The 18,631-nt window shown below is 38.8% G+C and overlaps 1 protein-coding gene across 2 annotated transcripts in view; it reads right to left on the bottom strand.

Moving 5' to 3' along the window:
* The window catches only part of LOC109919874 (tomoregulin-2-like), an 85,307-nt gene that overhangs the window by 26,801 nt on the left and 39,875 nt on the right, over positions 1-18,631 (bottom strand). For both annotated transcript variants that reach the window (XM_048598823.1, XM_048598822.1), the window contains exon 5: positions 344-440. In XM_048598823.1, the coding sequence (XP_048454780.1) occupies positions 344-440 (97 nt within the window). The remainder of the gene's footprint in view (positions 1-343; positions 441-18,631) is intronic.

Raw genomic sequence — 18,631 nt, 5'->3', positions numbered from 1 at the left:
TGATGCTGCTTGGCCTGCTGTGTTCATCTAGCTCTACACCTTGTTATCTCCCTAAGTCCCACATTAGTCTACCTTAAGAATTAAAATTTGAATATTAATATCTGGATGCAGGTTAAGACATCTGCTGAGAACAGAGGCCAGACTTCCACGAAGATTCAAAGTTGCGAGATAGATGGACTTTCATCTTATTAGAGGGCCTGAATTTAAATCCAGGTCGTAAAAGTCTCAGTTGACTCACTAAGATAAGAACTTCTAATTAATAAAGTGTGCCAGTGATGCTGTTGCATTTACAGTTTGTAGATGTTAACAACAATTAATATTTGCCATTAAGTAATACATTTACCAAACATCTTCTGCATCTTCATCGCATTCTGCTCCAAATTGGCAAATATCACATGATGAGGTTTTCTTCAGAATGGTTTCTCCAGAACCTTCATTTCCTGCAGGTTAATATTATTTAGAAATTAAAAAAAAACAAAATATTCTCATGACATTGTGATTTTATTTTTATTTTCTGGTGAATACTAGAAATGGGTAAGTTAAAAATATTCAGGTTACATGACGTTCCATCCAAAAAGGATGTTTAATAAAAACTGAAAGAACTGCTGATGCTGTAAATCAGGAACAAAAACAAAGTTGCTGGAAAAGCTTAGCAGGTCTGGCAGCATCTGTGAAGGAGAAAACAGAGTTAACGTTTCGGGCCCGGTGACCCTTCCTCAAAAAGGAACTTTTTCTGTTTTCGTGGGATATTGGCAAGTCTGGTAAGGCCAGCAGGTTTCCTTTCCTAAAGGGTTTAGTGAACTAAATGGGTTTTACAACAATCAATGTTTTCATAGTCACTGTTACTTAGACTAGTTTTATATTCCAGAATTAAGATTTGGGATTTGAATCGATGTCTGAAGAGCATTTTCTTCTGGATTACTAGTCCAATAACATTGCCACTGTCTCTCCAAATTCTTACTTATCTCTTACGTTTGACTCTGACAAGGTGTTAAGATAAATTAGTGAGTAATTCTTCACATTTCTTGCTTTTGTGCATTTAATTACTGTACGTATTTCAGAGTCTTTTATTTCTGGTCAGAGGAGTCTCATAGGTGACTGCTTTGTCATGTTTTTTTTCTGAAAAATATGACTGCACACTTTAAGATCTTTTTATATCCTCCTCTCTACTTTACTTTTATTCAAATGAAGCTAATTTTATTCAAGACAGACTTCAATTGAACTATACCTGTTGCAAAATTTACCAATCATTTGGAGGAATATACATCATTGTAACTCATAACCCCTAAATGAGTCAGCATAAAATATGACGAGAAGAAACTCTCAAATCACATTCACAGTAATTACCTGAAAATATAAAATGAATGCACTGCACTGCAGTATATTACAACAACTGCAAAACTAAAGAGAATATGTAATTTAAAAACCCGTGAGAAACAGCACTTAAAATGGAAATATTCTAAAGAGAATAATTCACTCAAATGCCATTTTTAATCAGAAGAGTGATTTTAAAAAGATAAAATCAAGATTTCATTTGAAACAATCAGATTAAAAAAATTGAAGACTTTAACCAAATAACTGAACCTTGACTGATATATTGCTGGTGTAATCAATTACAACTTATGCTATTACTGTATGCATACATCATGTATTATATGAAGCTGGGTTATGTTCAGGGTGATCAAATTTTTGGATCCCTGAATTTATGTTCTGAATTAACTTAAATATAGACTGTTAGAAGTTCCCTCAGTTGTTCCTGTGTACGGGAACATACACTATGGAAATGAGCAAGACAAAAATGGAAGGCTCAAGGTCTGCTTCAAGCCTCTGTTAAGCTGACAGACTTTGTTTAAGATACTCCTGGACTGAAGAGGAGACTTTGCAAGCAATATTCAAGAAGTCAGGAAAATACGAGCAAATATAAATCAGTTAATCTATCGGCTAGAGAAAAGAACATAAGTTTATACAGTACCCCATCAGGATGTCCCAACATGCTTCACAGCCAATAAATTACCTTTGAAGTGAACCCACTGTTGTAATGTAACGAAACATGGCAGCTAATTTGCTCACAGCAAGACTTCACATCCAGCAATGAGCCAAGTGGCAAATTAATGTTTTTATTGTTGGTTGAGGGATAATAGGCTGACTAGGACACTTGGAGAAAATCTTTACATTTCCTAGGATGGTTTCATGAGACATATTATGCTCACATGTACAAGCAAACACCTTACTCAGAACACAGTACGTCCAACAATACAGTACTCCCTCAGTATAGCAGTGAAATGTTGGCCTAGAATATGTTGCCAACTCTGATCAACCTTCTGATTCAGTTAGGAGTGGTGTCTACATCACTGGGGTTTTCTGCATGGACTCATTTTGGGTCCTTACACATGACCATGCGGGTCAAATCGTCATGAAAACCAGTAATAATACTGGTTTTGCAAATATAGACATTAAAAAAGTGTATTGGAATGTAAAAAGATTATTTGCACAAGGTAACAATTATGACAGGGTATCTACATTTAGAGTAACCTATTATGGAAAGGTCATTAAAGCTAGTCTGTCCAATGTAGTTTTAGCAGGTTGATTTCAACTAGTAATGAAGTGAGACTTGACATTCTAGGACTATTTCCCATGAAATAAAGAAGGTTAAGAAAAAACTATATTGTTTTAAAACAGGTTTTAATTAGGTGAATAGGGAAATACTATTTATTTTGTTTGGGGAATCAGTAAAGAGTGAAGAAATCTGTTTAAAGAAACTTCTTTAACAGAGAGCTGTCAAAATATGATGTTTTCACAACAGGAATAGTTCAGACAAAAACTAATGCATTTTGGCAAGGCAAGTAAATAAACATATGAACCAAAGGAGACAAAAGACTACTGCCCTGATCAGAGCAATTTGGATTAGTAATAAAAATAGGAAATACTCACACATCTGGCAGCATCTGAGAAAAGAAAAAAAAAATCAACATTTCAGTCTGATGACCTTTAACTTGAGAAAGATCATCCACCTGAAATGTTGGGCTGAATTATCAGGAAGGACATCCCCACCTGTCATATCTCTATTTCACTGAGTTGGCATGAGATGTGAGCATCCTCAAAGCAGAGGCAGATGGATGGAAGGCTGGCAAATTTGAATGGCTGCCCTCATTTACTAGGACATTGGCCCAATTGTAACAATGTCAGTCTATCAAACCCTCACTTCCTCCCCACTCTACATACCGCCTGCAACCATATCAGCAAAACGAGGTGGAACAGATGGCCAGGCATCTGATTTACCAGATGTTCTCATTATGAATGCTTGTCTGAGATCCAAGAATGATTAATGGGACTTGGCCCAAGAGGGGAATGCTAGTTTTGTTTAATTGACATTATCTCATAATAACTTGGTCTTACTTTGAGCTTGTTTTTAAAAAGCCCAAGTATATTTTTGCACAACAAAAAATGATGTGAAGTCAATTAAAAGTTTCTTCAAAATGATATGCAATGTTTATGTTTGATTGGCAGGTTTATGGAAAAGTAAGATGGCAGTGTTGTTCATAGATAATGTTGAGTAGTGTTCTTTTATTTCATGAATATTTTAAACATTGTTACCATAGCAGATTGTTTGGTTGTCTACCACTCCATAATGGATGAGTGGGCATTTGTAGGAGCATGGAAGGAAGAGGCAAGAGATGAGGATCTAACAACCATGTGTACAACTGAGCTACTGTACCAGTAAATGGAGGGCCTTCTAACCTGGTCTCACCAAATGCCTGCATCCATTACTCCTGGCAGTAGGGTTATGTCCAGTCCAATGTGAAAACAGGATAGGCAGCTCCTCCAGGACAAAGGCAGAAATGCACAGTTGTAAAATTTCTCTTGCTTCACGTCTCCTTGATGAAAATCCAGTCCTGGTGTTCGTTGTTCATGTAAACCCCAAGGCTAATTTTTTTTAAGACAGCAAGCATGGAGAAAGGCAGGCATGAAATTTCATAGGAATTAGGAGCAGGAATAGGCAATTCAGCCCTTTGTGCCCATTCCGCTATTTAACATGATCGTGTCTGATCTTATCCTGGTCTCAACTCCACTTTCCTGCCTGCTCCCCATTCATTCTGCTTTTCATCAGAAACATATCTATTTCTTTCTTGAATCTGTTGATTGATTCTGTGTCCACTGCATTGTGGGGCAGTGAGTTCCACAGATTCCCAAACTTCTGAGAGACGTAGTTTCTCCTCATTTGTTTTGAACCTACCTCCTCTCACTTTATGACGTGTTGTTTGAGACTGTCCCACAAGGGGGAATATCTGTTCAACATCTACCTTATCAATCCCCTTTAACACTTTATATACCTCAATCAGATCCCCCCTCATTCTTCTGAATTCCACCAATACTAGCACAAATTATTCAACTGCTCCTCATATAACAGCCCTTTCATCTCTGGAATCAACCCGGTGAACCTCCTCTGAACTGCCTACAGTGCCAAAATATCCTCCCTCAAGCAAGGAGACCAAAACTGCCCATAATTGTAACAACACTTTTTTACTTTTATAGTTCGTCCTTTTACAATAAATGTCAGGATTCTACTTGTCTTTCTTATTATATACTGCACTAACATACCCACGTCTTGTGATTCAAGCACAAAGACATCCAGATCCCTCTGCATTGACACACTTTGAGTCTGCTTTCCATTTAAATAATAAATTTGCCCTTCTATTTTTCTAGTTAAAATGGACAATCTTGCACTTATCCACATTAAACTCCATCTGCCAGATTTTGGCCCATTCTCCTAGCTTATCAATATCCATCTGTAAACTATTTTATCTCCTCATTACTGCCTGCTTTCCTACCTATTTTAGTATCACCTGCGAACTTTGTCATATTACACACCACTGGCTGGCATGCTGGTTTCCTGGCACAATCCAGGAACCCAAAATCCCATCCCAGGCATGCTGCATGGTCAATTATGGCTGTTTAAAGAACTATTCCAACACATTATCAGATACTTGACTAGAATTTTCCTTTTAGTATCCAAGGCATGAGGGAATCCCCCAATTGCCGGAGTTGCTGCCCCTCCAGTGGCAGACTAGCAGGGGCAGTGTTCCAAGAAGGCTTTCAGTCTCTGCTTACTTGCCTGGCTTCAAGTACAGCTGATGGTGGCCCTGGGGTAGGTGTCCCCTTCCACAATGGTGGCTTGGCTACCAAAGGCATTTCTTATAAATTTTAAAGTTTAAAAAAATTGGAGAGAGAATGTTTCTGATGATGGGATGCCCATTTTCTCACAACTGAAAATGGAGCCTTTTGCTTCTTCTGTACTGGAGGGCTTATTTGCCATCGAGTTTCAAGAGCCATCTGCCATCCTTAATTGGAAATGGAGAGTCTGCCTTCTGGCTGTTAAATGGCCATTCAAGAAGAACTTTTATTCACCACAGTGCTCTAGACTTCCACTAGATTCTGTCATGGTCCTGATTCCTGCAATGAAAATCCTGCAGAATGTCTCTAAGCATCAACATTTAAGAGTTTCAGACCTTTTAAAATCTATTCTTTTCTATTCCTATTGCAAAAGCAAATAACCTCTGACTTAAACATGTTATATACTATCTGCCCCTTCTTACATATTCAATTAACCTATCACTTTGCAGCCTGTATGTGCTACATTATAATCGTCAAAGTAATAGTCCACTTTACTGTCAACCACTCTTGGTAGCAATAGCAGCTTTTCTTCTTTGCTGTATTCTCACAACACGCTGCATACATCATCATTCCAGATGTTGACAAAAAATGAAAATGGTAGAAAAACAATTAACTGGTTATGAAGCTTTTAAATTGAGTCCTGATGTTGTGAGTAGTTGCTATATAAATGCTGACTGCATTTGTGCATCTTTAAATAATCACAAATTAAATTTGGAAAACTATCGATTCTCAGAGTTGTACTGGAAATGATTCTGCAGACCAGCTAGTCTCTCTGATAAAAATGAGAGCAATTCCAGGCTCAAAAGCAAGTTTGTTCTGTTCCTAATATAGTGACCAACATTGTTTGACAGGGACGGTTTTATGATGACCTGGATTTTGCTGCAATATTAATAGTGAATTTCACATTGTATGCCAATATCAAGAGGTAACAGGAACACATGGGAAATTATTGTCAGAAATACCCTGTTCTGTCTCAGGGTGTGCTGTTGCAGTTCTTATTGATACACTCAGCATTTAATCAACAGCAATGCAGAAACATAGTGTACTTGTCCACTTATTCCATGCTAAAAAGGACTAAGTTAGGACTTGTGCGTGCAGGGGAGTAAGAGACAGAGTGAGTGAGAGAGAGAGTGCGAGAGAGGGAGTTTAGACAGAAAGCTTGTAATTCCACAATAAGTTGTTAATTGAATGATCTCTCTAATGTTCAAAATTAAATTTATAATGTGGAATCTCCTTTCCTCAGGAGCAAATTAATGTTGATTTTAGAAAGTTATTTTTAAGTACTCCCATCTGTCTTTAGTCTTCCTTTGTTCATCACATTTGTATTTCCCAACACTTATTTTGTTTGCTGTACATTAATTCAATGTACTTTATATTTCTAGCTTTATATTTCCTGGTTTGTTTTTGGGTGCAGGAGTCATAATTTGCAACCTATTCCCCAGGGCTTGATCAAGATGGGCAGTGTGCAAATTTGGTACACACACCTCACCTGTCAGATTGCACTGTCTGGCCAGCTGGGTTTCCACACTGATTTCTTCTTTGTGCTGTGGGATACCTCGTTGCACAACCTAGGGATATATTTCAATTCATTAATGGCCCAACATTTATTGCCCATCCTTAGGTGCCCTTGAGAAGGTGGTGGTGAACTGCCTTTTAGAATCACTGCAGCCTATTTGGTTTAGTTAGACCAACAATGCTGTTAGGGAGGGAGTTCCAGAATTTTGACCCAACAACAGAGGGAATAGTGATGTATTTCCAAGTCAGGACAGTAAATGGCTTGGAGGAGAATTTGTCAGTAGTGGTGTGCCCATTTATTAAGCTGCCCTCGTCAGATGGAAAGATGCTTTTTGGAATGGAGGGTTGTGCCTAGCAGGGTTCCACAGGGGTTAGTACTGGGACCTCTGCTGTTCATGCTCTAAATAAATGATTTGGAGGAAACGTGGGTGGTCTAATTAGTAAGTTTGCAGACGATACAAAGACTGGTGGAGTTGCGGATAATGAGGAGGATTGTCAAAGGATACAGCAGGACATAAATCAGTTGGAGGCATCGGCAGAAAAATGGCAGACGGAGTTTAAACCAGACAAATGTGTGGTGATGTATTTTGAAAGGTCAAATACAGACGGAAGTGAATGGCAGAACCCTTAGGTGTATTGACATGCAGAAGGATCCGGGTGTGCAGGTCCACAGATCACTGAAGGTGGCAGAGCAGGTAGATAAGGTAGTGAAAAAGGCCTATGGCATTCTTGCCTTCATTAGAACGGGCATTGAGTATAAGGAAAGGCACGTTATCTGCAGCTTTATAGAATTGTTAGACCATGCTTGGAATATTGCGTATGGTTCAGGTCACCACTCTACCAGAAGCATGTGGATGCTTTGAACAGGGTACAGAAAAGGTTTACCAGAATATTGCCTGGTACGGGAGATTCTACCTATGAAGGAAGGTTGGATAAATTATGTTTGTTTTTACTGGAATGCAAGAAGTTGAGGGGCAACCTCATTGAAGTTTATAAGTTTGTGAATGGCATGGATAGAGTGAACAGTATGAGAGTTTTTCCAGGGTGGAGGGGACAATTACTAGGGAACACAGGTTCAAGGTATTGGAAGGTGAGGGAGGGGTTTGCGGGATGTTTAAAAGAGATGTGTGAGGCAGGTTTTTCATAGAAGGAGTGGTGTGTGCCTGCCATATGCTGCCAGAGGAGCTGGTGGAAGCAGACATGTTAGCAGCATTCAGGAAACACCTGGATGGATACATGAATAGGAAGGGAATAGAAGGATACAGATCCTGTAAGTGAAGACAGTTTTAGTATGGAAGGGCAAAATGTGTTGGCGCAGGCTTGGAGGGCTGAAGGACCTGTTCCTATGCTGTACTGTTCTTTGTTCTTTGTGTTGGAAGTAGTTGAAGGGAGCATGGATAGAAGACTGGCTAACAAAGAGAAGACACTACCTTTGAGCCAGGATGTCTAGGTTCAAGTTCCACCTGCTCCAGATGTGTGTCTTAACTCAAGTTCCCTCTAAGCTGCACAGTTGGGCGTATGCACAGCTGCTCCAATGTTCCGTGCATGGTGATTGGTGTGGGTATGCTCATCACCATATTGACATCCGGTTGTGGAAGTCGCTGCCATGCACAGGACTCAAAGCCCTAGGAAGCTGGTAAAAAAATTAGAGAGGATACTGGTCATAACATATCTGAACAGGTTGGTTAGAAATATCAGTAGTCTGTGTAAGTCTGTGTTACCAAAGCTAGTGCATAGCATCAGGAAGACCCCTTTGACTTGTCGTTTGAGATCTCACGGACAGCTAATCAGTATTTCTACCGAGATACATGGTCCATATGTGGTCCATATAATTCACACTGCCAAGGAAATTGGTTTCGAAAGGTAAAAGTCCAAGATATCCCTAAAACTCTCAGACCAGGTTAGTCCGCCAAGGTCAAGGAAATCAAGACCAACAGGTTCTGTTCCAGAGTCTGTTTGGAAATAGATTTGTATGCAAGTCAGAACAAAATGTATATATTGAATCATCTTTGTACATATTTGCCTTCATAAGTTGTATATTTGTAAATCAAAGACATCGCCCCCTTTCCCTCCCCCCACCCCTGCCACATATCCTTCCTGAATGCAGTTGCTCAGAGAGTTTTATGTAACTATTGCCTCACTTCTGCCCTTTTGGATTCAATCCTCCAGATAAAGGTCAGTTTTTCATTAGCCTTCTAAACCGTTCTATTTTAGCTAATTAAGAGATTTTGTCTTCAACATTACTTACATTTATACAGCTTCTTTCAATGGAATCAATGTCGTAACATATCTCAAGGCAGTTCACCAGAGCACATTTAGATAAAGAAAGGGCCATTTGAAGAGATAAGAAAAGGTTTAGCCAATGAGATAGACATTAAAAAGAAGCCCAAAGGCAGTAAGAAGGAAGATACAGAAACCAAAGTAGAGTTACAGGTGTAAGGAGGAAATCACAGACCAAATGCTTAGACAGCTAAAGGTCTACCCACTAATGGTAAGGTAGGAAGTCAGAACAAGGGGCTAAAATTAAAGGAACACAAGTGTTTTTGGAGTGATTTAGGGTTGGAGGATAATGGAAAGGGTGAGGTGATTGCAAGCTTTGAACACAAGTGTGGATTTAAGGCGTAAAAGTTCTGTTATTATATTACAATTATTCAAAAGTAATCTATTACTAGCTACAAGTAATTCTACAGTTGCTTCTCTCCATGTGTTATCAAATAGTCGGATGTTAGAAATGAATAAGATTTAGAATAGAAATAAGTGTGTTATACATTATGCAGTGGGTCCGCTAGGTGTATAGTAAACAATCTCTCAAAGCAGTTGCACAGAAGCAGGAAATTATATGAATTACAAATGCATGGTGTAACAATTTTGACACTGTGCTGATTGCTATTTTAGTCTTTGTTTTAAGTGTCTATGCTTCTTTTGTGTTAGACTGTTTTGTGCTAATAATATATACAGCCTGCATTTAACAGCTGTGAACCACTTTCTTTCCTTGAAGACCTGGTAATCATTATCAGCACTGCAAGAGGATTCATGTTCTTATCATGCCTTAAAGCCTTGAAGGTTAACAGAAAATAATGTTGATTTTCCTTCAAGGGACACATTCTTTTTAGTTACACCATTAGTAAGAAACTGTTCTCCCAGCTCCTCCACCCAAATATAAAACCAAATGTTTTATTCCACACAACAATCAACATACCTTTTGTATAAAGGTTACATAGATCATAGACAAGCTCATAAATCTTAAGAAATGGTTCGAGTCAACAAGTCATTAGTTGTAGTGAAGCTCTGCACAATTATCAATTAAATTATGGTTTAATTAAAGTCTGAGATGATCAATACAGTTGACTTCTCTAATTTACTTCTAACAACTTTTGAAGAAATATACAACATTTAGTTTTAAAAAAGGAAAGGACATGCAGCAGTGACTTAATTTATCCAGAAAATTCTGATGGTTTCTTTCAATACAGCATTCCCCATGGAAGTGGTACAAAGCTGCTCTTGTGTAGATCTGTAGACAATGTGATAGAAAATGTTTTCAACAGCTCCCCTAGGCAAAACTTTACAACAGCAATTTATACTGATGAGATTATTTTAATTAAATGCACAAGACAGTTCTGTATTTTTCAATGTAAATCCTATTTTTTTTAAATCTGCACCATATAAAGTATGTGTCGGCAGAACAGAGCCGCCCGCATCTCTTTTTTACACTGAGTCATCCAAGCAGAAATGACTGAAAACTGGCCTGCTATTGACAAAGCTGCTATAAATGGAATGAAGAACAGAAAAGAAATCTAGATTATAAATATTTAATGCCCTCTTCTACCATGTAAAGTTTCATGACTCCAGTGTCACAATAGCAATGATGCTTGTATTTATTTTCCCTTAGGCAGTTTTTTCCCCTCAAATAACCGTCCTCTTTAAATGATATACAGTATTGTGTAGGTATACAGCAGGATCATTGAAATTGGCTACAAAATTGCACACTGATTTGCAGGAGTCTTTTCTTTAATTCAGTTGCTGCATTCATCTTTCCACAAAACATACTGCATACAATTAATTGCTTGCAAATTTTGTACCCTATTTGTTCCAAATGCTGGTATTTGTTCAAATTCTGCTGTGTTTGTACATCTTGGGAAGATGACAATTAAAATGTGATGCAAATTCAAAAGTGCTCGAAATAGGCAGTTTAAACTTGAAAGAGAAGAAACTGGTGGATATATACTCAGCAAGATGAAACTGAATAATGCTGAGTATAAGTGTCATTTAACATAAATTGTAACTTACGGTGGTCCTTTCTCCAAATTTCCTAAAGTATCCATTTCACTCAGTTAGTTTCACAGATAACTCTCACAAGTGACTATTCTTCATGAAATTTGGCTGTGAATGTCAGCAGGCTATTTAATTACAGAAGGCTTCACTGCTAAATCCATCTCAGTTCATCTGTGCAGTACATCCCGTGGATAAGAAACAGGAACAGGCTAGTCCAATTCATTCACTGCACCCAAAAAACGCCCCTCTTCCCCAGCTCACCAACGCTACTTGTTGGATTCCCACCAACTTCCTGGCTGACATTAGATCATTTAGACATCAAATCAAAATGAAGACTTTCCTGATTATATCACTCGGGTTCACACTGTATGGAGTATTTGACAAATACAACAACTTTATCCTCTTTAAAAAATGTAATTGCTTTGCTGTTAAAGAGCAAGATGCATATCAAAGGTGAAAGTTGTGATAGGAATTATTACAAAATGTAATAACGCTGTCAAAAAGTACATGTTGAACTGCGCTTGGAGGGAATACTGAGCTTGACAAGGGTGGAAAATATTCTAGGAATGGGGGACTTCAATATCCATCACAAAGAGTGGCTTGGCAGCACCACTACCAACCAATCTAGTCAAATCCTAAAGGGCATAGCTGCTAGACTGCGTCTGTGGCATGTGGTGTTGGAACAAACTAGAAGGGGAAACAAAAAACTTGACCGCATCCTGCCAATCTGCCTGCTGTAGATGCATCTGTCTTTTACAGCATTAATAAGACCAATCATTGCACAGTCCCAGTGGTGACAAAGTCCGATCCTTGCATGGAGAATATCTCATTGTGTTCTGTGACATTATCACCATGCTAAAGTGAATAGACTTGGAACAGATTTAGTAACTCTGAGCATCCCTGAGGTGCTATGGGCCATCAGCAGCAGCAAAATTGTATTCCAACATAAATTGCAATCTCATGGCCTAGCATATTCCCCCATTCTACCATTACCATTTAGCCAGGGAGCAGCACCAGGCATACCCAAACATGTGGTGTCAATCTGGTGAATCTACCAACAGGACTATTCACATGCCAAACAGCACAAGCCACAAGTGATAGATAGAGCTAAGAAATTCCACAACAAATGGATTAAATGCAAGCTCTGAAAGCCTGCCATATTCAGACAAGAATGGTCATGAACAATTAAACAACTCACTGAAGGAAACTTCGAAAGTATCCCACGTCAGATGAAGCCAAGAACGTCAGTGCAAATGGTAAGGCTGAAATATTCTCAAGACCCTTCAGATAGGAATACCGAGTGGCCTCCTCCACAGGTTCCCAGCATCTCCGATGCAAGTCATCAGACAATTCAATTCACTCAATGTAATATCAAGACAAGTTTGGAGGTAATAGATGTTGCAAAGGTTATGAGCCCTGACAAAATTCCAGCAATAGTATGGAAGACTTGTGCTCCAGAACATTCTGTGTCCTTAACCAAGCTGTTTCATTACAGCAACACCGCTAGCATCTATCTGATAATCTAGAAAATTGCCCAAGTACATGCTGTAACAAAAAGCGGGACAAATTCACCCCTACCAATTCCCACTGCATCAGTCTCTTCATCATTAGTAAAGTGCTAGAAGGTGTGATCTACACTACTAAGCAGTACTTGTTTATCAATAACCTGGTCACTGATGCTCAGTTTGGGTTTCACCAGAGGCATTCAGATCCTGATCTCATTTCAGAGATGGCCCAAACATGGACAAAGGAGCTGAATTCCAGAGTGGACTGAGAGTGAATATCCTTGATATCTAGGCCATATTTGACTGAGTGTGGAAACAAGGAACCTAACAAAATTGAATTCAATGGAAATCAGGTGGAAAATTCACTGCTGTCTGGAGTCATATCTGGCAAAAGGAAGATAGTTGTGGTTGTTGGAGGTCATTCATCTCAGCTCCAAGACATGAACTTCACCCAACCTCCTTTAGTTGCCTTATCCAAGATTTTCCCGCCATCATAACAGCAGAAGTGAGGATGATCGCTCATAACTGCACAATGCTCATCACAATTTTCAACTTCTCAGATACCGAAGAACACCATGGCCAAATGCAGTAAGATGTGAACAATATCCAGTTTTGGGTTGACAAATGACAGGTAATATTCATGGCACACAAATGTCACGCAATGCCTATGACCAATAAGACAGAATCTAGCCATTGTCTCTTTACATTCAATGACTATTATACAATCACTGAATACCCACTGTCAATATCCTGGGAATTACCACTAATCAAGAACTGAACTGGAATAGCCATATAATGTTTTGTGGTTACAAGGGCAAATCAGAAACTTGGAATCCTGCAGTGAGTAACTCACCCGACTCCCAAAGCAGATCCACCATCTACAAGGCATAAATCAGGAGTCTGATGGAATACTCCTGACTTGACTGGTAAGTGCAGCTCAAACAATAATCAAGGATCTTGACATCATTCAGGACAAAACAACCTATTTGATTTACACCTTATCCACAAACTTCCAGTCCACCCATCACCAACACGCAGTAGTAGCTGTGTGTACACGATGCACTACAGAAATTCACCAAGGTTTCTTAGACAGAATCTTCCAAACCCACAACCAATACCACCTAGAAGGACAAGGGCAGTAGATACATGAGAAGTTCCTTTGTAAGCCGCACACCATCCAGACTTGGAAACATATCTATATACCTTCGGTATTGCTGAGTTAAAATCTTGGAACTCCCAACTTAAGGGCATTGTAGGTTTATGTAAACTAAATAGATCACAGTTCAAGAAGCAGCTCACAACCACCTTCCCAAGGGCAACTAGGGACAGGCAATAAATTCTGGCCCAGCCTGTGATGCCCATATCTCACAAATGATTAAAAAACCCTCAGTATTCACAGATCTATATTAGCTCCCGTCCAGAAAGACCTCAATTTAAAAATCCTTATCCTCATGTTCACATCTTTCCATGACTTCGCCCTTCTCATCTCTTACATTCTTCAGCCCTATAAAATCCTTCAGGAACACCATGTTCCTTCACATGCAATGTTTAGTGCTTCTTGAACTTTTATTGCACCAGCATAAGGTACTCAGGACTGAAGGAAAGGCAGTTAAACCTCTAGAGATCATTCCTTCAATCTCTCCCCCTCCTCACTTTTGTTTCCTGTTTAACACCTACCTCTTTGATCAAGCTTTTGATTGTCTGTCCTAATGTTTTCTTCTTTGGGTGAGTCCATTTTTATATGATTCCAATCCTGTGACACATCTTAGGATGCTTTACTACACTAAAGACATTAGGTATTATTATAGCTATTTAAACAGATTTTCCACAGATGAACTAAGGAAATTTACAAAGTGTATTAACCAATGTGTTATGAATAGCACTCAGTTAAATTTCAAGTCCTTTGAAAGCAAAGCCATTTTATATTAAAACATATGTTCATCTATCCTCAAAATAAAAATTGATGGAATGATTATGAAGTCAATGCTTCCTAATAAAGCTATCTTGCTGTAGGACTAATAACAAGTATCAGGGCTATGGGAAAAGAACAAATGAGCAGGACTAATTAGATAACTCTACCAAAGATCCTTCTTTAGTGTTATATAATTCATTGATTCAATGAAATTAGACCTTCAGTAATATATAGTAATATACATGTGGGTAGCTTAAAAGATACAACTTCTGTAAAATGTCCAAATGGCCAATAAAATATGACTGGAGCTCAGACATTTGGAGGAAATGCCTTAACAGAAGCATGAGAAAAAAAACAAGGCTTTCATCACTATGCCTAAGAACACCCATTTTTCCCTTCGCAGAATATATTGTTCAACATTTACTTAAATGTGGGTCTAATGATGTAGATCATTTAACCCCTCATTTAACCCAAATGGCAACTGGTCTCTAAGTCACCTTTGAATCTAGTTATAATCTTATCCAACAAAAGCCCATTTATATCAGTCTTGAAAGCTTCATTTGGCTCAAAAGCCACAGCTTTTTTTTGTGGGGAAGGGGTGGGGGCAAGTTCAGAATTCCATTAAAAAACAAAATATTAAGAATGCAGGACATCTGAAATAAGAACAAAGTGCTGCAGAAACGTGGCAGGTCTGGCACACTCTTCGAAAGTTCTGAAACATCATCATACTGGACATGAAACTCTGTTTCTTTCTCCACAGATGCTGCCAGATGTGCTGAGTTTCTCCAGCACTTTCGATTTTAGAATTCCCATTACCTTGTATGAAAAAGTGTTTTCTGAATGTTTTTAAAATTACCACGTTCAAATATTCAAATCATGAATTCTCCATGAGTGGAAATAGTTTCTTTGTATTTACCTCACCAAATCAATGAAATAATTGTAAACACCTTGGTTATAGTTTTTCTCAATCTACTAAACTCAAGAGAATGCAAATCAAGTTAACTCAAACTGTGCTTATAATTTAACTCTTTAAATGCTGGTGTCAATTCTGTTGAACCTGCACTGCCCTCATTGTCAACAATGCAGGACAAAATAATCTATTTGATTGGCATGCTGCTAACCACCTTAATGATTTACTCCCTCTGCCATTATAGATAGTATACTGCTATCATTGTGCACCAAAGTGCACTGCAGCAATTCGCCAAGACTTGTTCAACGGTACCTTCCAAACCAATGATCATTATTGCCAATAAAAGCAGAGGCAGCAGACACATAGGAACACTAGTAATTGCAGGTTCCTGTTCATGTCACATGACTTGGAAATGTATCAGTGTTCACTTTTGCTGAGTCAAAATTCTGGACATCCTCCCCCGCAACTGAATGTACTACTGCAATGACTGCAATGACTCATCACTGCCTTCTCCAAGATAACAGAGATTGGCAACAAATGATGGCCTAGCCAGCAATGCCCACAGTTCACAGATCATAGAATCCCTACAGTGTGGAAACAGGCCCTTCAGTCTACATTGACCCTGAGAGCATCCCTCGCAGCCTCTTTCCTATATCCCACCTAATCTACACATACCTGAACACTATGGGCAATTTAGCATGGCCAATCTACCTAGCCTGGACATCTTTGGACTGTGGGAGGAAACTGAAGCACCCGGAGAAAACCCACACAGATGGCAGGGAGAATGTGAAAACTCCACACAGACAGTCACCCGAGGGTAGAATTGAACCCAGGTCCCTGGTACTTTGAGGCAGCAGTGCTAACCACTGAGTCACCATGCCGCCCCATGAACATTTGTTCATGAACAAATTTTTAAATATCGTTCCTGAGATGTGGTTCCCACATACAGGAAATGAATACAGGATTCAAAATTGGGTTTGATGAAAGCTTTTATACAATTAATTTTCTCCTTTTTGAGTTCAATTTTCTTTGAGATAAAATCCAACATTCCATGATTCTTTCATTACATTTTCTAAACTGCAAAGCAGGTATTAGTCAGTTACCTAAATGGATACTTAAAGGCCTTTTCTCATCCCAACAGCTCACCATTATTTACATTTACTTTTCTTGATCCAAAATGAGTGACCTCACACTTTCCACAGTGAACTCAATTTGACATAGATTTACCCATTCAGCACAAATACTTGCCCAAGAGCAAAATCATAACCATCCGATCGAAGGGCTGTCAACTAATCAATTTCAAATTACATGCAAGCGCCAGGAAGGGGTTTAAAGAATAATTATAGCAGTGGGTGTCCTGAGAAAATGTTCTCCAACAGTGCCATGTGTGAAGTTAGCTCAGCAGTAGTGGCTTGAAGGGCATTCAATTGTCAAGTCATCATGATGTCGTTACATGCTCCTGCCTATCTGGAACCATTTCAGGAAACAGCAATCCTACATCCAGTTCATCAAAGATGATTATTGACATTTCGAAGCATTTTCAGGCAACATGCCTTTGGTAACCTACTGAAGCTTGCCTGTTGCCTATGCGGTCATTCTCATTGTGCTACTAGATGCAGGCATGGAGGTGCTGAAGGGCCTATTCCTGAGCTGTATTATTCTTTGTACTACATTTGACCAGAACAGCATTTGATGTGTTACATTAACAAACATACAGAAAGGTCACAATTCACAAGAGACAAATGCAGGATCAATGCTTATTCAACAGAAATAAATAGCTCTGTACAACTCAATAAAATGAATTCACTCTAATGTTATTTGCTGATCTCCCATTGTGCGGGAAATAAGTTATGGATATCACAAAGTTAATCTAACAGAATAATGTGGAGGTGGAAATTATTTTCAGTTGGATTTCAGGCCTAAAATGGGGCCCCAACATTCAATGGATGAGCTGCTGCTTCCTTTATGCACCACAGGTAGCTCACCCAATTTAAGAAGGTGAATATTAGGTTCTTTGCCTCCTGAAAGCCTGAAAATAGTTTCAGAATGGAGATGGTGACCAGAAATGCCATGGAATAAGAGGTATGTGAGTGGGTGGGTTTTGTAAAGGGAAGCATCCTACTTCTGCTTGGAGAACAAAACAAAACTGGAATCCACACCCTCATGCTGCAATTATCACTATCCAATTTCATAGCAGAGTACCAAAACGTTATTATGCTCCTCATTTATAGAATAGGGATCCAAAGTCTATTCGAGGCAGCCATTAGGAACATCTAAAAAATGGCCCAACCCAATATATTTTGGATTGTGACATTGGTCCTTGACACTTGGTCAGTGCATTAAGTAGATGCAACAAGGAATAATTTCACCACAGGTAAGGCAAGTATTATTGGAAGTATCAGGGATGTAACTGTGTCAATGAAAAAGGATCTGAAACTTCTTCCTGCAAGGAAATGAAGTGACCAAGTGGAGGAAGGATGTTGGGCATTCTCCTCTACGGTGCACAGACTTCCAGATGTTTGCGTAGAAATGGGTCTTTGATGCATTACTTTAGTAGCATTGAAGCAATAATCTACCAGTTTGAGAAGACAAAGTTTACCTTGAGATTAATCATACAATATTCATATCATTACCACTTACTGTAAAAGATCAACTACAAAATCAAAATATATTTAATGATAATGGTTCAAGCTGTCCAATATAATTTCAAGGATCCGATACTTTAAACCCCTCTCCCTTTGCAGCTAATTCAAACCTATTTAGTAACATATCATAGTTTAAAGGTAAACCCCAATACTGGTTGGATTCAATCCCATTTTAACACAGGTAGTAAACACTAAGTTAAGCATACAGACAGTCTCACTCTGTATCTGCAGTCCCTCCCTCTCCCCAGAACACCAAAACAGGTTCTCTCTCCATTGCTGCTCCAATGCTCAGACTAAAAGTCCTGTCACTCACTGTCCCACAGCTCCTTTAATCTCAGGCTGTTCTTTTCTCCTACACTTGCTGCTAATACATTAGCTCATTAGTGAGACACAGAAGAGCCTATTAGCAGCAAGTGTAGAAAAGAAATATTTTGTGATTGGAGAAGCAGTAAAGTGAATGATGGCGCATTAGTCCGAGCACTGGAGAATTTGTGTGGCTCTCATAATGAAAAAGAAATATCTGGTAAAATCAGAAAAATTGCATCCCTGAAGTATATTCAACAGGACATATTAGTATCCAATAGCACTGCCCACTGGAAGAAATGAAACGTGAAATCCTGATGTACCTGTCTCCATTTAATTTGCTGTTTACCAGCTTCTGCACACCATGTTCCACTGCATTTTTAAATAGCAATGTTGT

This window comes from Rhincodon typus, chromosome 7, assembly GCF_021869965.1.
Source record: "Rhincodon typus isolate 14 chromosome 7, sRhiTyp1.1, whole genome shotgun sequence".
NCBI classification, from domain to species: domain Eukaryota; kingdom Metazoa; phylum Chordata; class Chondrichthyes; order Orectolobiformes; family Rhincodontidae; genus Rhincodon; species Rhincodon typus.
The sequence above is the reverse complement of the archived record's forward strand: the minus strand, read 5'-3'. Positions and strand labels throughout refer to the sequence as shown.